General features: G+C 33.0%; 1 protein-coding gene across 1 annotated transcript in view; it reads left to right on the top strand.

The window, feature by feature from the left end:
• Nucleotides 1-24773, top strand: part of LOC129230533 (bromodomain-containing protein 3-like) — a 215644-nt gene that overhangs the window by 140514 nt on the left and 50357 nt on the right. The window contains 6 exon segments of the mRNA XM_054864940.1: nucleotides 6566-6694; nucleotides 7435-7623; nucleotides 17104-17575; nucleotides 22021-22191; nucleotides 23840-23965; nucleotides 24627-24764. Of these exon segments, the coding sequence (XP_054720915.1) occupies nucleotides 6566-6694; nucleotides 7435-7623; nucleotides 17104-17575; nucleotides 22021-22191; nucleotides 23840-23965; nucleotides 24627-24764 (1225 nt within the window).

The following is a 24773-nucleotide window of genomic DNA, read 5'->3' as shown; positions in this document are numbered from 1 at the left end:
CATAAACTGATTGAAGAGGGCAACAAGCGACTGGCAGCTGCCTTGAAAAGAAAATCATTTGAGGATGTGGCAGCAGCACAAGCCTTAATTGCTGCAGGTGAAAAGAAACTGAAAACTTCAAATTAAATTCACCAAATATACAAATAGAGACACATATTTTGATTGTCACTCTTGAATTAAGGTTTGATGCGAATTGAACGTTTTACAGCTTTTTGAAATAAGTTGTATACAAAATTTAAAATTTCCTTTAAGTTTGCTAATTTGTTCTTGTTTATTTTGAACTAATTTTGTTTAAACAAAATATGATTGGTTAATATTAAGTTCATTTGCTGTTGTAACTTAAGAAGCAAGATTGTTGTAGTTATAGTAATTCCAATAAAAAATTAGGTTTACATTTCATACTTCTAACAAGTGCTTATTGTTGTTGAGAAAGTTCTTAACTATAGAAACCCTAAGCTAATAATTGGTAATAAATTTTAGTAACTGAATTCATTAAACATTCTATTAAGCTACTGAATTAATATTAGTATTTAGTGAGGTATCTTTTATGCTTAAAATTAAGTTACAATATTTAAATTACAAAAACATACAATAACCTATACAAGTCTGCTGAAGTATTTAGGATAATGTTGATTTGTTAATTGCCAAATTTGTTGGTAAGTAAATTTTTGATGCATTATTTTCAAACTAATTTTCTGCAGAAAATGACATGAGTAAATTAATGCTAAGGATTAGAAACCAATATTTAAATTTTGACGTGATCAAAAAGTGAAAATTTATTTCTTTTTAAAGTGTCCTATATTTTTTTTTGAAAAATCCTATATTTTTTTTTGAGCTTGCTGCTATCACTGTATTACCACAGTGCGGTAACAGACACACATTAGCTAACAGGAAGTCGTCATAAAATCGGTTTAATATGAATAAAAATTAGTGCTTAGAAGCAATTAAAATTTTGATTCATTTTCTAATAAGTTATCATACAAAACATCTCGATATTGAAGTTTTTATACCTTTTTGAAAAGTTTTAATGCATGATTTTTGGAATTCGGAAGAGCAGAGAATCGTGTTACTTACTATCAGTGCCTAGTGTTGTAGTGTCGTGCTGTTTTGCCAGTACAGCTAAATAGAAAAGTTTTTTTTTTTTTTTTTTGCCCATTGTGCTTCGAAAATATTTTTCTAACCTAACAAAAATCTTTCTCTACTAGCTGAGCTGATTGGAATAGTTAAAAAATAATTGAAGTAACAAAGTTACGTATGAAAACACTTTTTATGTCTTGCTCTTCCAAATCACACCGGCAACTTCAAAAATTGTGAGAGGCTTAATTTTTCATCATTGAATAATCTAGTCTCGTCGGCGCTCTCAGCTTCAATGAGATGTCATCTGCCACCAGCTCTGTTATTCACTATTCCAGGCTGAAGATTCCATAACAAGGACGGAACTGCAGTCTCTGGATGTGATAACTGGTCTGTCGGTATATTGCTTCTAATTTTTCTTGCCTAGTGCTAAAAATTTTACTCATAATTGAAACATTTTATTTTTCGTTTTCAAAAAATCCAATCCAGGTAATATAGAGTCAACCATGCAGAAAAATAATTATCATCAAATCTTGTGTTAATTTTATTCGAAAAAGAATCTATTACTTCATACAAAATATTAAAAAATCAGTGTTTGACTTCACATCACATGTGGATTTTTTTTTTTTTAAGCGCCTTTTTAAAATTGGCTCGAAGGAAAAATTTTTTTGAAAAAGTTTCTCGATTGATTGAAATATACATCTATGTAAAATCTATTTTCAATTTTAATTGCAGATTGAACTGTGGTAGTATGAACGCACACATCAATTGTAGATTGAACTGTGGCTTGAATAGTCCGAAAATTAAGGGTAGCAGATTGAAGATTTTTTGATAGAGTAAAGCATTTTTAAAACACTTTCCTCAATACAAATAAATTGAATAAAAATTCAAACGAAGTCATACATGCTGAAGGGCACATTGAAAGAATCGTTTTGCAATAATTCTCAGAGTCGTCAAATCACTGCTTTGAAGTTTTAGAGAAAGGTTTTTATGGTTTCAACTCTGGAAGACCATCTTGTGTCACTCCGAGATTGCATAACTATAGAGCCCAATAAAAGTTATTTGTTGATATGTTTTTTTTTTTTATTCATTAAGCACATGCATTTTTAAGAAGTTTCTATGAAAGCAGATAATGCATTGAGCAGCTGAAACGTGTTTCTAGCAAAAGAAAGCAATGAACACTCATTAAATAAATATACACTTAAAAAATGAGCGTAAAAGTGAATGTAAAATATCAAGGAATTTTCTTGAGAAAACCATGCAGCCACACCACTTTGCACGAGCCTCTCATATTGGACATACCATCGTTACACTGGGCACACAAGTATGAAATATTTAGCCGTGAAAAGGCCGAAAAATATTTCGTGAATTTCTAAGTCATCATCCAAATAACGAAAAACACTTTTTCTAGTCTGGGAATGTGTCGAGTTTCAACAAATAGTTACTGAGAACCAGCGAGATTTTTTTAATGAACATTGATTTCCAACTTACATAAATTGAATACACCCATTTTCTGTCATTCTGCTCAAAAAATTTGGGGGTGCGACAGCCCCCTCTTGACCCCCCTATTTGCCGCCCCTGGGGGGGGGTTCCTACCTTATTTCAAAAATAATTATTTAAAAAAAGACTTGTTTATTATTATTTTTTATTGAAAGCATGTCCGAAATGTTGCACACAGAAGAGAAGTTCTAGAAACATGTCGCAGACAGCTACAAAACTTTTTACCACTGGGCAAGTTCCATGGGAGAGCTTCCGAAAACTCCCCCTCCTAACATCATCGAAAATTGGCGAAAACTTGCGTTTTAGGAGCTTCAGTTTTGAAACATTGACTGCCATCAAATGTTGCCAAAGCTTGCCTACAATTACGTTTTTAATAATTTTATTTGAAAACATTTTCAAACATAACCGAAAACAATCCACAGTTGCGTTTTTCAGAGGCCTCAATTTAGCAAAATTGCCATGGGCGGGTCCACAAGCCCCTCTGCCTAACATTACCAAATATCGTTTAAAACAGCGTTTTTTCGTGTTTCAATTTCAAAAAGTTGCCACGAGAAGGACATGAAAACTTTCCTCTCTCTAACATTACTAAAGATGGCCTAAAACTGCATTTTGAGAACTACAATTTTGAAAAAACTCAAGCCACAGCCACTGAACTCTCTTTTACTGACATAATTGGAGCAATCTGCAATTGCATTTCTAGAGCTTCAATTTCAAAAAAATTCCGCAGGAGAGCCACCAAGTCTCTCCTCACCCTAAGCATTATCAAAGATAGTTTGAGATTACAATTTCAAAAATTTTACAGGGGCGGAAACCCTAAGAAACTTTTGCTTCTGACAGGACTCTTATCGCTTAGATCAAGTAAAGACTTTTTCCCAAAGTAAAAGCTGAATCCACTCTATCTCTCTATTTTAAAATATATTAGGGGAAAAATTGGAATGAGTATTTGTTAAAACACAAACCTTCCCTTTTAGTTTTTTGCCCTCACTGCGACCCTGAAAAATTTAATATCATCATTATCTTAACAGTGATTTTTACATAACTTAAAAATTTCGCTGAGACAGGCTGCAAATAGAACGAATATGGTAGCCCCAACACTCAAAAAAGTTCCGAACAATCGTCAAAATTTGGCGAGATACTAAATATATGCGTGTACTTGTATTTGCAGTCGTAAATGTGGGCAGTTCATTTTCGCATTTGTTGCAACTTTAATTTCCTCAAGCAACTCTAATTGTTGAATTTTTTTCAGATAATACTTTGATTAATTCAGAAAAGTGTGTGAATTTAACTGGAAATTTGTGACTCTTAAAAAGTATGTTTAACCTAATTTAAAAACGAGAATTCGGATTTTTTTTCGGGGGGAGGGGGGGGGAGATTTTGTGCCATTGAGCTTGGGGGGATGAGCACCCCTGCAGTGGAATATCAAACTCTCAAGTCAAAAATAATAATAATACAGGGTTCGTACGCTCCGGGAAAACCTAGAATTGTCAGGGAAAATGATATATTTGAAAATGTCAGGGAAATTTCCATTTTTGTCCCCAAAATTTTTTTTTGCAATTTTTTCCCAGGGAATTTTGTATCATGAGATCTAATCTTCGTTTTTATCGATGTTTCCTGAAAAAAAATGTAAAAGTTTTGAGGCAAAATGACGCTGACTGTAAAAATAAAAAAAGGCAACCCAGGAAACCCCTATTGAGGGCCATTTTTGCCCCAATAGTTCCCAAGAAAAAAAATTCCTAATGTGAATTAGAATTATGCACAAACTCAACAGAGGAAAAGATAATTTTCTGCTTCCGAAGTACAAGCCTGCGGATGGTAGGGATAGTAGGGTCGATCCCGAAAATCAGGTTTTTTTATAAAAAAATTTTATTGAAATATCTTTCAGTTATGCCTGAAACGTAGTCGCCATTTTTGGTCATTCATAAGATGAAGTAGACACGATGCTTAAATGCCTAAGTTTCCAATACAAAGCAGAATTGGATGTTTTCTTTTTCTGCAAACTAATGAAAATGATGCGGAATGTGCTTAAATTTTTTTTTTTTTTTTCATTTGATTTCAAATATGTGATTTTCTTGAGAAATGAAATATTTTATTCTTGAAACTAAATCTTATCCTCATTACCTTAGATGCGAACGTGCTAAAAACATTTCAACTGAATTGTAGTTTCATGAAGATTTATTATTTTTTCATTGTTTTCATGCTACTAATTCAAAAAATTATTTCTTAATTTTTGTCGCAGCTGCCATATTTGGTCATTCCGAAGATGGCAGTACACAAGACTTTTTAAGTGCCTAAGTTTCTGAAAACGGTATTGGATGTTTATTGCAATGCAAACTATTGATAACAATGCAAGATTTGCCCCTTTTTTTATTCCAGATAGTTCGTAATTATTCTCTGGAAAAAAGTGGAATTTTATCTGCAGAACATTTTTTTTTAATTCTAATTGATTGAGACGCTTATGTGGCAAAACTGACTATTTTGTTTTAATTGTAGTTTTTTAAGGATTATTAAATTGTTTATAACTACTTTTATGCTACGAATCCAAAAATCTACTTATTATCTTAAATTTTTTACTTAGTCGCCATATTTGGTTGTTTGCAAGATGGAAGTAGACATAAAATTACAAAAACATAATTGGATGTTTATCTCAATGTAAACTATTGAAAGTAAATGTGCAATTAATTATAAATTTTTTTTAAAAATTAATTATTTTCTAGAAAAGAAATTTTTTTTAATTTTAATGTAAGCATCATACGCAAAAGAAAAAAGCTGATGATTATTGGCATTGGCCTATGATCGACGGATGTTAATTTTTCTCATTATGCATTATATGGTATGCCCATCGATGCAACAAGTTAATCATATTCATACTGAAAAATAGCTTTGTACTTTGCTCAATATGTTTGTGTTACATACTAATAGAAAATAAAAAGAAGAATTGTAAACCAAAAGTGGATAAAGATTGCTGCACAATTACAACAAAACGCTAATATGCCTGACATGTGGCACCAAAGAAACACTAAAATAAGTTGAAAGTAATTTGTTTTCAACAAGTAGTAAACAAATGAAAACAATTTTAAACAAAATATTTTTTAAAAAGTAACTTAAATTGTAAGAGAAAATTTTTAAAAAAATCCAAGATTTTTTGAGCAATCACATTGCTTATTGTTCTTATTTGACTGATTTGAATTCCTATGGTTTTATTTTCCTCCGGCCTCCCTCTGCAGCACCAACGTTCACCGGCCTTTCCGGATGCTGCTCTTCTAGTGTTGCATCCATATCCAACATACGCCCGCATACATACACAACTACACACACCACACATACATACACATGCACACACACGCACATACTCACACAAGTTTCAGTTCTCAGGCTTTGCTAATTTAAACAATTTTGATTATTTTGAAAAAATTGTTACTTAAACTTAATTTTGAATGAAGCAAGTAACCTGGAATTTTCTAAGAAAATAACCTGGAAAGCCTGGAAAAATCAGAGAATTTTTTTTAACCACATGTGTATGAACCCTGTAATAATAATATCATTATACATTAAGAACTTATCTGTAAATAATTTTTTTTTAAATAAAAGTCATAGTCATCAATATGCATTTTATCAAAAGAAAAATATAAAAAGAAAAGTAACGCCTTTATGACAAGGACTTGATAAGTTGGGTTAAATCAAAATGTCCAATAATAAAAAAATCTAAGCATAATGTCTTTTTAATTCTGGTACAGTTATTTATTTTGACTCAAAATCAAAAATCATTGCAGGCAAGTGTATTAAACGTGTGTTGATTCAGGAATCCTCCTGGAAAGGAAAATAACGTATTTATTATCATTTTGTGTGAAAGTGTGTATGCTCACAACTGAATTCCCTCTCTTTAAGTTACCTCAAAAATATTTATTTTTTCTTCAGTAATGATTGAATTTTTATGAAGTTCTTTTTCTTTAAAATGTTTAGTTCCTTTTTGATTTTATTCTTTTCTTTTTAGAGTAAATTAGAAGATAGGCAATACAAAACACCTTCAGAATTTGCTGCTGATGTTAGGTTAATATTTACAAATTGTTACAAGTACAATCCCCCTGATCATGAAGTTGTGGCAATGGCAAGAAAGCTGCAGGTAAATGAATTTCTGCATTTCTAAGAGAGAGGGCATGAAATACAGATGGGAAAAGAAGCTGGTATTCACTCTTTGTTTAACCAACTGTTGCAATTGTTTTACTACCCAGAGATTAGTCTGCGCCAGTTTCTAAAAATTTATGTTTAAAATGTTTTAGTGTGAGTGAGTTAGTTCCAATTGCCATCTCTACTTTTTCTCCAATAAGGCAAGAAGGAAAAGGTTTTAGAATAAGTAACACATTAAGCATGCAAAGTGTACTTCATATTTAATAAAATTCAGTTAAAAAATGATTCATTTGGAAAAAAAATAGGTACTTTTTCGAGTCTGTAGCTAAATTCAAACCTCTAAAAACAAATTCGAATGTGAGAACATTTTCTTTTAAAGACTAGCTTGCTGTTTGGACTTACTTTGAGATGACATCTATTACTTAATAATCTCCCACTCATTGTGCCCTGCCTATTTTCAAAGCAAGCAATATCTTTGGGGGTGCAATTGAATGCTTAGTCAGTAGAAAGAGTGGAAGTTTTTGAAAGACAGTAAAGAGGGAAGCCATATCAATTCTTTCTTCTGATGAGTGATTAAAATTATAAAATTGTTAGCAGGTTGGAAGAAGTGTTGTGAAGTTCCATAAGGAGGATCCTAGTTTAAATTCACTGTTAAAAGTTTGGATTAATTGTATTTGAAGGCTATTTCAACTTTTTTTTTAATACTTTCAAAACTTAAGATTCAATCTTTTCCAGGATGTGTTTGAAATGAGGTATGCCAAAATGCCTGATGAGCCGTGTCAAATGGAAGTTACTCCTGCTGTTACACCGGTAAAAGAAGAAGTAAGAACACGCTCCAGCTCTGAATCTTCATGTAGCTCATCAAGTGACTCTGATGAAGAAAAGAGAGCAAGAGCACTAAAATTACAAGAATTGCAAGAAGAGGTACTAACCAAATAATGATTAAGGTTTAAAAATATTTAATTCTAAAATCTGAAAAATATGAAAATAATTCCCCTATGACAGTCAATAATAAGCACTTACGGTTCAGTGACGATGGTGTTTCAACAGTGGCATTAATGTTTTTATGCTAAAGGAATTAATGTAAAAATTATTAGAGTTTGTTATAATGAATAAATGTTTAATAGAGTGTATTACAGTGAAATATGTTTAATACCAAAAAAAAAAAAGAATGCTAACGAGCGAGTACTGTTTATAGCGATCCAGACAGCATACTGTGTAATTTAATGTAAATCTTTTAACAGGAAATTCTTTTTTGACATGAAAAATTTTTAATCCCCTCAGTTTTGTGTTAAATATTTTTCTCTGTATATCATTTGCCTGCCTCTTTATACACTTCATTATATCAATGTGGGTGATTTTACACATTCCGGGTTTGAAAGGTTGGCATGTATGCTGTGATATGTAGATAAAGACATAGCATTTTTTTGCTATGAAGTTTTAAATCAGTTTGCAAAGTAACAATAATAACAGTTGGGCATAAGGATTCAGCTTCAATAATTTAGCAATTTTTAGATGCCTAATTTTGTGCATCAACTATACTCATCAATATATTTTGTTTTAGTAAAATCTACTTCCTTTATCCATTCATTTATATCTTTCTGGATGAACATTTTGTTAAAATTAGCAACACAATGTACAGACGTCTGGTTCATTGATGAAATTGCGTGTCATCAGAGGTTTGAAGAACATTAATCAATAGTTTTTGACAGTTTTCTTCAATAAATTATGATGATAAATGAAAAATCTGAGAACCAAATAATGTACTCTTTTTGCATTAGTATGGACATCGGCACACGTACTATTAAGTCCTACACAATATTTTCTTTTTAAAAAATTTATCAGTTTTTCTCCCCTAAGCAATAGAATTTGAACTACTATAGAGTCCCACAAACTTTATGACTTTGAAAAATCTGAAGAAGTTGTTTAAATTTGTTTTTTGTTTATTTATTTCCCCTTAATCAACACATTGGTATTTGTATAGCCAGTGTCAATCATTGTATCTAAGTAGTGTCTTCAGCTCAATTTTTTAAAACTGAAATTGCCCCTTCAAATCTTTTCAATAAAGAACAAAGGTATATATGTCCCTTTGTTGCCCTAATAAGGTACAATTACTGCTATTAAAATATTCCAATTACTCAGATAATAAATTACAAATGTTAGAGTTGCATGCTCGTAGTCTTTATAGTGTCAAATAGAGATAGACAAAACGGATCCGAAAGGGGATCCGGATCGATCACTTCTCGGATATGTATCCGAGAAACATCTGGATCCATAGCACATGCGCAGTATGTGCAAAGCCGGATCAGACATCTCCCAATCCATGGAGCATGCGCGGAGGGGTACCGATCCGGATACGTATCCAGGACAGATCCGATCCACAGAGCATGCGCAATGCACACACAAAGTTTTTAGGTTTGAAAAGCTAAATAAAGGTTGGGGGAGAGGGGGGAAATTACACCGCATAAAGGAGCAGTAAAAAGCGGTGCTCCAGGAGGGAAGGAAGGAGGGAAACGCAGAGCGCAGACACAGACTGCATAATTGTTGAATGGTGTTATCTTGAGAAGATTTCCTTGCATGACGTAATTCTTAGAAAATAATCGCGCGCTGGAGAAAATTCGGCATCTTTTTTGAGATTCGCAATTTGCATTAGGGTATTCAAACTTTCGAGGCAAGCACAATAATTATGTTCAGAATTTATTCTGTATTTGGAGCATTTGTGTATCTTGGCTTGTTTTTATTGTTTAAAAGAAGTTGGAAGGAAAATAAAACTAGTCATATATGTGAAAATTCCTATTTTAATTTGATAATTGTCGGGGTTTCTGAATTTTATATGAATTACGGGGTTTCACCCTACAATTACCCCTGTAGGGTGAAAGCCCGTAGTTTTCGATCGCTCTGTTCCTGGGCTGAATTTTCCTGCAATGTATGGCGCTTTTAGAGCTCATCTCACACCCAACGTTTACTTTCCTTGCTCATATGAGTTTTTTTTATTTTATTTAATCTTTCAACTAATGCAAAGAATAGTTACAACCATGGCTGCCAAAGCTTGGATTTTCAATAGAGATCTTTGTCACTGCTTTCGCTTGAAAATCTTTGGATTTAAACTTTATTTTTGAAATAAGTATATTTATTAAGTATCAAACCTTTAAAACGTAAAATTTTGACGCAAGGATTTTTTAATTTTTTTTTTGACTTAGCAATCTAGAATGGAAAGGCCAAATAAATAAATACATCTTCTTTGCTCTCGCACTGGAAGTAATTTATGACTTATTGCACCATTTGTATAATTGTGTCAAGACAAATAGAACTTTTTTTTTTCTTGTAGTAGAAGATTACACAATATTTTAAAAGAAATTGTTCCAAAGAGAGAACAATTACGATATCAAGTTTATTTTTTATTATCATTTTTTTTTACTTTTGTCATTTTTAAGATTAATAAGCAACCAACTAACTACAACACCAGCAATTACCAAAAAATTGAATAAATTATATAAGGCCCAACATAATAGTCTTTACTGTATGAAAATCCAGAGTTCTTATTACCCATTTATGGATGTAAAATATATTTCTAAAGAAAGAAAAAGCACTAGATATATACCTCAAAACTCAAATTTTGAATTGGTAGCCAATGGCTACCAGATCCTCTCAAAATGGTAGCCAAATCTTCAAAAAATGATAGCCAAACTTTATTTTAATTTAAATTATTTATTTTATTCCATTTATTTATTTAGTGTATGTGTGTATATGTCATTGGCGTAGCAAAGAACTTTTCTTATAAAATAATAATTAAAATAAATAAATAAATAAAAAATATTAAAAAAAATAAATAAAACAAAAAGCGAGCTAAAAAATAGAAAAGGAAAGAAGAGTTGAGGGAAAATTTCAGAGGGAGGAATTGAACTTGGGGGGGGGGAACGGGCACCCCTGCCCAGATATTATTTAATACATCTTTTGCAAACCATAATCTGCATTAATTTATCTTTAAGCAAAACACATCACGACAAAAAAAAAAAAATAAATAAATAAAGATTATTATTATTATTATTCAGCTTTTAAAACTTCTAGAAACATCACAGTTTTCAACCAAAAGACGAGTTAGTTTCTTGATAAAGAAAATGCCAAAAAAACTTGAACAGAATGTAAAACCTAAATCATTTGTGATTCTACAAAAATATTTTTTTGATTTTTCAAATGCATGCAAAATTTCATAAAAATCGAAGCCTGAGTGTCAAAAAATGAATAAATAAAAGAAAGGCAAACAATATAAAACAAAACGAAAAAAAAAATTGAAATAAAAGATCCAGCAGAAGAAAAAAAGGGTTTCAGCCGTATTCTTTCCACCTTCTCTAGATGCAAGGGTGCCGTTTTTTTTTAATTTATGTGTTTTATAAATATGATTGTATTTCTCTTGATTTATTTTGGAACAGACATTTTCCTCTTCTAACTGGTGAAAATGGACAATACAACATAGCGCCATTTTGAAAACGCGTGACGCCATTTTGAAAATTTACCGCAAAACTTAAAAATAACAATTTTTTTAGAAGAAATGAAGTAAATAAACAAATATGTCCTCTCTTCCAGTAGGTTGTATATTTTTAGAAGAAAAAAAAAGGAAAAACAAACAATATAATTCAAACAAAAAATCAAAAATCTTGCAAAAAAAAAATTTTTTTTAGCGACATCGTTTTAAGGTAGTCTCGATGCATTTCGACTCAAAGGCGCCATTTTTGTTTTTTCATAGGTAAACCAAGTGTACAAGATTAGTTCTTTTCATTTATTTGGGGTAAGAACATTTTCGTCTTAACTGGTAAAAATGAATAATCTAACAACGCGACGCCATTTTGAAAACGCGTAGTTTTAAAATACCGCAAAATGAAGAAATAGCCATTTGTTAAGGAGAAATAAAGTTGAAAAATGAATTTAAGATCAAAAAAACATAATTTACTAAATTGGTGCAAGAAATTTGTCTATTTTTACGATCGCTGTGTAAAGAAAGCCGAGTTTTGGAAGTAGCAAGTTTTGTAACGAATTTGCCGTCGTGATTGCGATTTTTGTTTCTATTCAGAACAAGAACACATAGCACAGTTGCATATAAGTATAATAATATTTAAAATACATTAAATTATTTGCATTTCGTAGTAAAATAATTCTTAATGCAAGACGTAAAGACATCAGAAAGAGGACAATACTCCCCCCCCCCCTCCTTTATCCCCGGCAATCCATTAGCAGAACTTTTAGTGGACAAAAGAATTGAGGGAGAGGTATTATGTCAAGATTATAGGTCAGGGATGGTTGCATTGGCGAATGGTAGCCACATTAGGCAAATGGTAGGCAAAATAAAAAACCATTTTATTAAAACAAATTTTACACCAATAAAAAACTTTAGGATTTTTTCTTCAATTTAATGTCAATTTATGTAGTATATGAGTGGACAGTTGAAAATGGAAGAAATATGAATTAACATTGTCCTGATTGATTGTACTAGTATCAAGTCGTAAACACAAGTAATTTTAATTATTACTTTACTCGTCGCTTTTTCCAAATTATAAACCTGCTTAATGCTGGAGTCTCCAAACTTTTTGGTCTCAAAGGGCAATAATAAAAAAATTCTTGAGACTCGTGGGCCAAACCCACCTTTCCAGATAGTTATAGCTCATCATACAAAATATAGTTCAGAATCACAGGCATATTTTTATACTACAACCAACTGCAGTGTGCCAAAGTACATATATAATTAAATGTTATTACGGCACTCATAGAACTTAGAAACTAGTTTCAAATTTTTCTTCATACCTTTAGCTCTCATTTGCCAGGTGTTGGATAAATTAATAAGAGAAGTTAAACAATTTTCTCTACTAACATCAAAATTAATGTTCGTTAATCACTGAGTTAAAATTTAAAATAATCAAAATTACTTGGTTACAAGCAAGTTGAACCTGGTTTAAGACTACACTGAGAGCAGGGACCTTGATAAACGCAAGGAGTGTGTTGGGCAACCAGGGGTGGGTGTCAAATGGCGCAGACTTCGCCATTGAAATTTTTAGGGACGTGTTTTCAAGAAAAAATTTCTCCATTTTGGGGTGTGGGTATTTTAAGTATTTGGGGAGGGGGGGTGCAATAGCTCTTGGGGTAAAGGGGCATAAAACCAAGAAAAAATTTTCAGGGAGATGGGATATTACTTGGGAACTGTTTTTTGATTCCTGTTTTTTAAGACTTTGAAATCGGTATTTCTGGTATTCCCTAAAATCGTGGTCAGCTGTAATTCATAAGTAAATAAATGTGGGCTCTTCCAGGCCCAGTCATTTCGAATTTTTTATGGGAGGGGGAGGGGGAAAAGGGTGCATTCGCCCAACTGTAAACATAAAGTTTTCAAAAACGGGGTTTTTAGGGGAGAGGGGAACTGACATATCTCTTGCTGACCGGTTTGGGCTATCCATCAAGCATTTATACAACAAATTTGCATTATGCTAAATTTATTTAACTAATAAATACGATTAAATTTTTAAATGTGCATTAATATTAGCATAAATTTAAGCAAAAATTAATAGAACCAGTGATACTGTCGAACCTGTCTACCTCGAACCTGCTTATCTCAAAAACCTGTCTATTTCGAATTTTTTTAATTTCCCTGCATTTGCAGCCAAAAATTCAATGTATTTTCCCTGTTTATCTCGAAAAAAAATTCCAAATACCTCTATATCTCGAATTCCAAAAATGCTGTCATGTTCAGATTCAAAGGCCAGTAATCTTCAAAACAACTAACAACAACTTTTCTTAAATTCAGAAACAGTAGCATTGTCCTCAAGGGCAGAGAGGGCAGCGGGTAAAAAGGAGAAATGTGTCCAGAGGGTTGGATTTCTGCGAAGACTAACGAAAGGACAGTCTTTTCGAGTGCTTTCTTGGAAGCAGAGCAGAGGGCAGAAAAATGGGACAATGAGGTCAGGCACTGTCTTCTTGGAACTCAGGGGTCCAAGAAGATAAAACAGATAACAGAACCTAACTAAACCACTTAACAGAGTGGAAGTCCCAGAACCACTCTGTTATCTGGTTTAGTTAGGTACTGTTCTGTGGTTGCTCTCTCGCTTGAAGTTGTGATTGCTTAGAAAACCGAGATGATATGCGTGAAAAAAAGTTAAAAATTCTTTCAAATGATGAAAAAATGAAAATTCTTGAATTTTTGGACGGCAATCCATTAATGAAAAAAAAATGAAATTGCCGCCAAGTTTAATATTCCAGCTAGCACGCTATCAACAATAATTAAAAACAGAACGTCTGTGGAGCAAAAGTTTCAGTTAAATAATACAGCAAAAAAATTTCGAAAATATGCTTTTCCGGATGTGGACTTGTGCGTTTTCAAATGGTTCACCCAATGCAAGGACTAAGGTGTTCCAGTAAGTGGATTAATGCTTCAAAGAAAAGCGGAAAATTTTTCCAAACAACGTGGGCACGGTGAAACATTCAAAGGTAGCATTGGATGGCTGGAAAGTTTCAAAAATAGACATGATATTGTTTTCCGAAAACTTTGGTAAAAGTGCCTCTGTACCAGAAAATATTTGTGCAGATTGGATAAAGGAAATCCCTTCTCTTGTAAAGGATTTTAAGCTGATGAATGTGTTCAATGCAGATGAAACGAGACTTTTTTTCCAATGTCTGCCTGATAAAACAGCAACATTTAAGAACGAAGAATGTAGAGGGGGTAAGCAAAGCAAAGTTCTGGTAACTGTACTTTTGGCTGCTAATGAAGATGGTTCCGAGTAACTTTCTCCTCTGATGATCGGCCGTTCTGCGAAACCTAGGTGTTTCGCGAAAATCAAGTCATTTCCTTTTCCGTACAAATCCAATAAGAAAGCGTGGATGACAGACAAAATATTTATTGACTGGCTGATATCCCTCGACAAGACCATGCGGTTGAAAAAACGCAAAATTCTTCTTTTAGTGGATAATTGCAGCGCACATTCCAATGTCCCAACTTTGAAAAATGTCACCGTAAAATTTTTGCCGCTTAACACTACTTCAAAGCTACAGCCTCTAGATCAGGGCATGATTCATAGTTTCAAAGCAGGATTCAGATGGCAGTTAGTACGCAAACTTCTAAATGCAATCGACGAAGGAGATACTCTTCCAAAAATCAACATACTGGATGCTATGAGGATGGTTGATTATGCATGGAGAGATGTCACTCAGAATACAATTCAAAGTTGCTTCATTAAAGCTGGCTTCAAAAATAGATGCAAAGAGCAAGATAACAGTGAAAATGATGCAGAATGTGTTGAAGAGGAAGAAAAGGAAGCAACTGTCAACACCGAACTGAAGAAAATGCAGTAAGTTTCCAAGACTGGAAAGCCATCAAGAATAGAATGAACGTTGATATTCCTTTTGAAGAATTTTTAGATGTAGATAATTCTCTGGCCACATGTTGAACCTTAACCAATGCGGAAATCGTGGATAACTTAAGATGCGATTCAGAAGAAGAGGAAGAGATCATCCAAGAAGATGCACTTAAAGTGACTGTAAAAGATGCAGAAAAGGCGCTTATGACATTAACAACTTTCCTCGAATTTCAGGAAAATATTGGCCAAGATGGATTTTCAGCCATTGCCAGCCTCAAGCTGATAGTTGAATCCAAAAACTCAGGAACCAAAAAACAATAAACGACTATTTTGCTTAAAAAAGGTATGCTTAAAATTTCAAATGTCTGTCAAAATGATTAATTAAAATTGCAATAAAGTGCTTAGTATAAAGTAGTAGCTTAAGCACCTCACAAAACTAATACGGAACAATTTTTATCTTTCACATGTATTGTCATTAGTACAAAATTCAAATTTTAATCATCAGATTCCAAATTTCAAATAGTTTCTCAAAACCTTCGTATCTCGAAACCTCTTTATCTCGAATTTTTTTTCCTTCCTGTGAAATTCGAGATAGACAGGTTCGACTGTACTTTATTTCTATTTTTGTATAAATTAGCGATACCAAACAAAAATATAGTATTCCAAACTTTCAACACTCTAAAAAATTATACACCAGAAGAGGTAAGGACGTTACTGATCTGTCCCCAGGAGAACACAGGATCCCCTCCCCCTACTGCCTAGCTCCTCTCGCATCGACCCTGATGGTCTAAAATGTACACTCTGGTAAAATAAAGGATAAAAACAAAAGAGAGCTATGTGCAAAACGTAAATATTTTGAAATAAATTTCCTGTATCAGTGTAAGTCCTGCAAGTAAAAATAAAAAAGTAAATTTTTTAAATTATTCCTGCCGTAAATTTCCTTTTCTGCTTCCGACCTCAGCTGGAGTCGGAGAGGATAGAAGAAACAGTAAAAGCCATCAGTTTACCACATAATAAAGGAGTTCTAAAAGTTCCTGCTGTGCGAGACTCTTTTCGCCACGCAAAGAACAGCGGTTATATCCCCTCTTCTTCCTCTCCCATCCTGCTCCTCCATGCCCTCTTCAACCCGTTGCCACCAAAAATAAAGTTACTGCCACATGGGTAATGCATACAGTCAGCCAGAAGTACATCCATTAGTTAATCCAGACCCTTATTCACTACTACAATACAAGGACCCTACGAATTGGTTCTTCCGGATCTGTGAACACTTAGAACTTGTTAAATCTACTTTGATTAGCCCCTCCAGATCGTTTCGGCGTGGATACGTATCCAGATCCGTTGCCACCAAAATTAAAGTTTCTACCAAGTGCGCAGCACTGTCATTCGTCCGTCCGGATCAGTTTCTACTACTGCGATACAACAACCTCAGCAATTAGCTGTCCCGGATCTGTAAGAACTACCAACTTATTACACCCTCTTTGATTGGTCCTTGCGGATCGATCCGGATTCGTTGCCATCCAAAAAATCTGTTTCGTCGATCCGGATTGATCCGCGGACCCGTTGCCATCCGAAAAATCTGTCTGGATCTTCCAATCTTTTTCTCGGACCTGTGGATCGATCACTCTTTTCTCGGATACGTATCCGCGGATCATTATCCGAGACCGACGACACATCTCTAATGTCAAAAATCTTAGTGTTTCAAGTTATGAAAATTCTTTTAATGACCAGATTTGTGTTTGTTGTGTAATCATCTTAATGACCGTTTAAAGGGTAAGAACATCAGTTCCATGAATATGTCCAGTGAAAACATACTATAGTTTAGTCAAACTGGATAGAATAAATCAAAGATTGATCCTAGAGACAATGTGAAAGTATGATGAGTTTGAATAAGTTTTTTTTTTTTTTTTTTTTGTTCAAATTACAAGATCAGATAATGTTTATTTCTTGAATCAGTTTGGAGTATGCAATTACAAATGTTATTTCTACTTATATTTATTATCTATTGTAAAAAGGAAAAGTTTTTTTATACTGCTTTTCTGTTTTATTGCATGAATTATTCTCTCCTTCCCAGCTCAAAAAAGTCACTGAGGAAATCAACAATCTTGCCAAACAAAGTGGTCACAGGGATAAGAAGAAGAAAAAAAGGAAGAAGAAAAAAGTCAAAGACGAACCACCTGATCCTGTGAAAGAAGAGATTGATGTTCAAACTGTAACTCCCACATTGCCACCACCTTCATCTTCACCTGTCTATCCACCTCAAGCTCCTCCACCTCCAGTTGAAAAAAGTCAGTCAAAATCTCAAAAACAAGGAAGGACAAAAAGTACTGCAGCTGCTAAAGCTGTTAATACTCCAAAGCAGACAAATCAGAATAAACGTCAAAGAGCCAATAGTAAACCACGTAAAGCAAAGCAACCACCAGCACCTCCACAGCCTCCACCTCCTGTTCTGCCAGCGGTTGATAGTGAAGAAGAAGATAATAATGCTAAACCAATGTCGTATGATGAGAAGAGGCAGCTGAGTTTAGATATCAATAAGCTTCCAGGTAAATTTTGAAATTATTGTTCCAATCACCTATAGCATTGCTGTCCAACTGCAAAGAGCCCATGGGCCAGAATTCAGGTCACTGATCACGTGGCGGGCCGCAGTTTGAAAAAGTTGAACAATAACCTGTTACCTCATATACAATAACAATAATTAGTTGAATTAATTATTATAAAACAGTGAAACAGAAGATAAAGCAATTTGCTTGCATTTTAATGGGAAAACTGAGGCCAATTTGCCTTCTTTACAAGGGTAGGAATCTCAACATCGATGCGGGCATTACAATATGTGTTGGCGGGCTGCCAGTTGGACAACCCTGACTTATAGCAAAAAACCCTAATTTTTCCACTTCCCCTTTCTATTTTGTCAAACCCCTTCTGTTTGTGGTCAAGTTTTATGAGAAACATACTCACACAAAAATAAGCCTCCATTTTTATATGTATGGTTTCTGATATTTTATTTTATTTTATTTAAATTTACGTATTTATTGCGAATTTAATTTTAGCAGTTAATTAACTTATTGGTAGTTAGAATTTTTTTTTTAATTTTATTAAACTAGATTGGTTCTGTAGATTATTTGTGTCATATGTAGTACTAGCAGTACTCGCAAGGTGATGCCCGTGCTGAAAATTTAAAGGAAGTCCTTTGAATAAAATAAATTGATCCCCCCTCCCCCGCTACCGTATCCTAGTTGTTAGCGTGAAAAGCAAACTCCTATTAATTAGCTATCCCATCTGCCTAATGAAAGAAGAAACCCTGTGGGACATAAAAAATCATCATCAGAAAAAAAAAGAAAAAGTCAAAATTTTCATTTGGTTAAAAACAAATCAAAAGTTTCTTTGGAATTCAGAACAATTTGGCAAAACATTAAGTTGCATTTACGGTTGTTTTAAAGCAATAATCCTAGACTAGACTGCTCAGCTCGCACCTAACACGCCAAATGACAACGCTACCAGAACCCAGTCCTTTTAGAATGAAGCGGATGTTTTTCCTTTAGCAATAGTAAATTTTTCTCCAAACAAAAAATACAGAATATAAAATCACATTAAGAGTAGCTTTCAAATTTAAATAATCCTGCAAATCAATTGTTTATCGATAAACGACAGCGCTACAATAAGGGAAGTAGGGGACAGTAAGGGAACAATTAGGAAGTGGAGCCAACTCTGGCCAATAACCAATCTAATGTTTCTAACAAAAACATTTGAACCTAAATTCCTCAGCAGAAAAACAACATGATTAAAAACACGGTACATCTGGACAGATAGGAAATCCTGTACTTAGTATGAAAAAGAATTTATCAATAGAAAAGCTATCCTTTGAGAAAAAAGAGGAAAAAACCCTCCAGAATAAAAAACAAATCACCCACATCCCCCCTTTTCTGATGTCAAATAATCATATTCTTTAACTAAAACGTATAAACACCCTTTGAAAACCGGAATATAATATCCTTTGCAATTTTATATTTTCCCAAATAAACCAAAAATACATCAAAATTACATTGACAGTTGTTTTTAATGTTCATCGCCAAACTTGCCAAGCGACATTGCTACCGTAACCCGGCCAATCAGCGACGAAGCAAACTCGGATCAAAGAAGAAAAAAGGCCATTTGATGCAAAGAAATCCCTTCTCCCTTCTGATGTAAAGTAATTATTTTCTTTTTCTTTAACTAAAATGCGTAAACACCCTTTAAAAACCTAAAAGCAGTTTTTGGCAATTGGAAATGTTTCGCTAAATAAACAAAAAAGACACTTAACTCTGGCCGATAAGAGATTTAATCTTTCTAACAAAAACTTTGAAACGAAAATTCCCCAGAAAAAATTACGACGTAATTAAAAAACAAGGTACATCTAGGACAAAAAAGAAATCCCATACCCTCTGATGAAAAGTAATTTATCTACATAATAGCTATAATTTGAGAAAAGGGGAAAAAAAACCTCTAGAATGTAAAAAAAATTACCCCCCCCCCCTCCCATCAGGGTTGGCCGGATTGGACCTAATGGGATTTTTTGAAAAAACCCATTTAAAAAAAACCCATTATTTAGTCCACTTTTGGGTTTTTTAAATTTTCTGAGAAGTTTTTTAAAAAATTAATTTAAATACTTTCACGATTTAAACTTCTTTTTTATTAGTTCTTCACCACAGACAATGGACATAAAAAATGAATTTTGAACTTTAATAGTATTTCTTAACTCTTAACAGCATTAAAAAAACACTTCAAAGATTTTAAATAAATATATTTAACTTTTTTCTTTAACTGGTCAATAAATAACTCAAATTATTTTGACTAAGTCCTGTCATGTCTGAATTTTTCAATATTTGTAGATTGTAAAGAGGAAACTACTCTAGCTAAAAGGCTTTCATGTGAATTATTTTCCGCAAACCAACACGTCACAAATCTTGAATGAACAAGGTATATGTTTTAGAAATTAAGTTTTACAAACAGTCGGACAGGAAACAGAATAGGATGTACAGTATTTTCATTATCTTACGAAAAAGTTTAATATTTCTTACTATGTACACAGAAATAGAAAAACAGGCAACATAAAATTCAAAGAAATGTCTTGATTATGCTAGAATTCAGTAAAAAGGGATTTAAACTACTTGAGGTTCTACAGTAGTTTTGCATAACAAAATGAAATACAATAAAGTAAAATGCAAAAAAAAAAAGTAGTAATTAAAAACGAACAAATGAACAATAGATTTTATCACCCGAGAAGTAACTTAAAATAAAGCCTTAAATGTTGGTAATCATGGAAACTAAAAAATCTGAAACTTCACTATTCTCGGGTGTCTTCGTCTTTTATACTTTTCTTTAGAAAACGCTGAATTTTCGAGCTTTTTTTTACCCCAAGACAATTTTTGTGCTTTGTCCATATACTTAAGCTATAATATGCTACAAGTACCCCCACATTTTCCCTAAAAAAAGGAAAAAAAACACATTTCTTTTTAAAAAAAACCAGTTTAGTTGGGTTTTTTTTTGGGGGGGGGGGGGTTCTCTGGTTAGGTGTTTCACTTCTGTGTTTATAAACATGCAAAATAAATGAGAAATAAATTTTTAATTAATTTTTCTCATGAAATGTCCGAAAATAGTCTTTTTTTTTCTGCTTGGACGTCAAGCTATGTGTCGAGACTTATTTTTGTCTTGTTTGCAAAGTGAAATTTTTGAAACAGCATTTAGTTAAGAACCATTTCTCTAATGTATTACAGTATGAGACCCCAATTTCGGAATCCCGAAATCCGAAACTGTTTCCCTTTACTATACTTAAAAACAGAAATCATGTCCCCCCGCCCGTGTTTTGAAATTTCAAAATTGTTAAAGTTCGGCAATTACTTGTTGAAAACACACTACTTCCAGTTCAACTTTTTTTTTTAAACGCGTTTTCAATGCCACGTGGTTTGCATTGTACGCTTTCTGGCTCTAATTGTGCCGCGATCTTTCAACATCCACATCCGGTTAACAATTATTCATTTTCCCCCCTATAAGTATATAATATAAAGCCTATTAAATTTAAGTTCATAATTATTTTCAGTAAAAATATGCTTTATTAATTATCGATCGGCGCATAGCACAATTTTTTTGCAAAACGTGAGAAATACTGTTTGTCAGAAGGTGCTTTCACTATTTTTTGTTACTATCTCAAAACGTTTTATGTTAATGCTGACTATGTCTGATACAGCCACACCCAGATAGTATAGAAAAACAGTCAAACATCGCTCACAGGACATTTTTCAAAGTTTACAGACAATTTTTGTATATGTGAAACTAATTTATGTATTACTACACTTTTATTACGCGACAAATGCTGGTTGCAAATTTTGAAGTCCTCTAATTAATAATAAAGGAACACGATGGAATCATTGTGGTACTCTACTCACTTTTAACTTGATGTTTTTGGCTGTTGAAGAAGAACAGTAGTTTTCTGCAGAAAATGTTTAAGAAATTATTTCAGTTTGCGGACAGTTTAAAATTTTATCTTGATCTGGATACAGCTAGGTGTATCACAACATCAAGGAGGAGTCGAAATACATCTTAAGAAGGTGTAAAATGACGCTATAAGCAAAATCAGGGAAAATTTTTGTCATGCAGGGAAAAATCAGGGAAACTGATTTCGCTCCTGCTGTGGCCACCCTGAAGAAACAAACACCATCTCTCTTATATATATAGATTACTTTTCATTGTTATGTTAATTGTTTTTCAAATTAACAGTAGCTCAGTTGTGTTGTTGGGGCAAACCTGACATGGCAGCATTCTAAAGACTGCAGATCCTAATCTCTGAATTATGACGCTGCCAGGCTAAGTTTGTCCCAAACATAGTCATAGTTCTCTTCAATTTGAATTTTTAGCAACGCAATTTTATTTTCTGAAAGCACTAATTTAGACTGTTGTGAAAAATGATTTTTTTTTTCTGAAAAAATTATGGAAGAATGTTCTCCTTCTTTTCCAGGTGATAAACTAGGCCGTGTTGTACATATTATACAGTTTAGAGAGCCATCCTTAAGAGATTCCAATCCTGATGAGATTGAAATTGATTTTGAAACACTGAAACCTTCCACACTACGTGAGTTAGAAACCTATGTTGCATCATGCTTAAGGAAGAAGCCGCGTAAGCCTTATGGTAAGTAATTGTGTGTTCAGTGTAATATTGGTCGTCCACTGTGCATTGAAATTGTACAGATTAATTAAATAATAGTGCTATTAATTACACAAAAACAAATTTTGTGTAATGAAGGAGAAGAAACAAGCGGACCCGCAAGCTAAGTGGCTATTATATTTCCATTTAAAAGTTTATATTGTATACGTCTAGTGATGACTCAATCCCAAACCAGAAAGTTTCGTTCATACATTTGAAAAAAAATAAATAAATAAGAATAAGGTGTAACAAGACTCAGGGGTCTCCAAAACTTGTTTACTCAAAGTCCACGTTGTAAATTTTGAGAAGGTGAGGCGGAACAATCCAACAATATTTCAGTTCAAATGGTATTTGTCAGTACTACCCCCGCACCCCTGTGAATTTGACTGGAAATTAGACACACTAAAAACTGATATTTTTAACCCTATTCAAAAGCGAGATTTTTTTTGGGGGGGGGGGGAATAATGCGCCAATGAGCTTGGGGGGGATGGGCACCCCTGTTCGATAATTTAATATACTATTTTTACCAAAAAAAGGAGCATCTTTTCAAAATATAGTTTTAATTAAGAGCTTAAAGCATTCTAAACACTGCATTTAATTTAATATGCAATGCTTTTCAAGTAGGGCAAAGAAAGGAAACCATTATCATTGGTAACGTAAATCAGGGAAATTTGGTGAACTTAATCAGGGAATGGTAAGGGAACTTTTTTTTCCAGTTCATGTTGCCACCCTGTGCAAACTTCTTCACGTTCATGCTCGTTGTGCGTTTCAAAACATGATTGATTTGTTACTTACCCCAAGTTACATTTGGTACAACACGATTACTTGTACTGAATTATTTTGTTTAACTTTGTACATGGTGTTATACTCTTAGTTTATACTGAGAATTAATATTAAATAATCAAAATGTCTTTAAATTTCTTTTCCTTACAATTAAATATTTTCAAGGTAGCCACACTAGATCTCATCAAAAATAGATAGTTGGTTATAGCTGAGATAATAGTATCAAATAATGCTACGGTCTTACAAAATAGTTTTGAAGCCAAAATTTTAGTACATAAGCATGCTGTTAAAAAATAAAGATATTAATAACAAATACCAGTTTTTTGATAAGTGTTCACACTGTATTAAGTTCATTACAAAGTCACCCCCCCCCCTCTTCAAACCCCTAACCTACTAAGGTAAAATATAGATTGTATAAGCCCTATGAACTATGGGGGAGTGGATTCATTTTGTACGTTATGAAGTTGCAATTTTTAAATTGCATGCAAACTTTTAAACTGCAATGCAAAAAAAGAAAAATTAAATTTGAAAAGTATCCTACTTTGAATCAGTACTGAAAGGTGTACAGGAAAGAATTGTCAAAACTTACAAGACGTGACAACCTCACATTTGTTGGGTTTTACAATGGAGTCAAAAAGTTCTCTAAAAACCTTTGTCCTACTAATAGTACTCAATTTAATTTCAGTGCTGTATTTTATAAAACTTAAAATATAAAACCAAGTATGCCATCACAGACTAGAAATAATCATTTTCTTGTATAAAATGTTATCAACTATGGATGTTAAATTGAAATAATGTGATATATTTACTATGTACAGTTGCTCATATTTTCATTGTTTTATATTTTAAGGAAGGAACAAGGGTAGTGGGAAAAATAAGGAAATGGATGCCAAAGAAAAAAAACAGGAGCTTGAAAAAAGATTGCAAGATTGCAGTGGTCAACTACATTCCAATAGTAAAAAAAGCAGTAGGAAAGGTGAGTTCTCAAGTTTCACAGATGTTTGTGCTCATTGATTTATAACAATGTAGTTACTCCATGTAAAACAGTTTATGTTTTGCAATCCTGTAAAGTGATCTGATTAGTAAGAGTGATGTTTGTGATGTTTTAAATTAAATTTATGTTGATTTGTGTTTGCAAAAACAATAGTATGGAAATTATTCCTTGTCGCAATAAATCTGAGAAATATTTTGTGGACTGATTTTTACAAGATTTATTCATTTATATGTATATATTCTTTGAATACTTAGTTAATTATGATTAGTCGAGAATTATATTTACAATTGTTTTTAATAAAGACTTAATGGTAGTACTATTTTAATTAATCAATGAAACCTTTCTTCAGGTTTTCTTAGTATAGTTCATATCATGTTCACATGTGCCTGTGCCACCTTTCCAGTTCCAAATATTGATTTATCTCCAATCCATCATTAATCTGTGTGTCGTCGTCTCAGAGCAACAGTAATCCTAGAAATAACACTAAGATATCTTATAAAACTTACAACACTTTATCTTATAACATCTATAACACTTACTGTTGCTCCAATTCGACAATATGCTCTTTAAAATATAATTCTGTTTCTGCTTCATGATTTTTTTTGTATTTATCAATATTATTTTATATCAACATTTATTTCAGATTCTGATAGTTCACATATAGATGTAGTTGGAGGAACAGGTACTCGATTAAGTGCAAGTAGTAGCAGCACTACTGATAGTGACAGTAGTAGCAGCAGTAGCTCTAGTAGTTCTTCAGATACAAGTGATTCTGAAAATGGTAATTATG

Source organism: Uloborus diversus, chromosome 1, assembly GCF_026930045.1.
Source record: "Uloborus diversus isolate 005 chromosome 1, Udiv.v.3.1, whole genome shotgun sequence".
Lineage (NCBI taxonomy): Eukaryota > Metazoa > Arthropoda > Arachnida > Araneae > Uloboridae > Uloborus > Uloborus diversus.
Note: the sequence above shows the minus strand (reverse complement) of the source record. Positions and strands in the feature narration are given on the sequence as shown.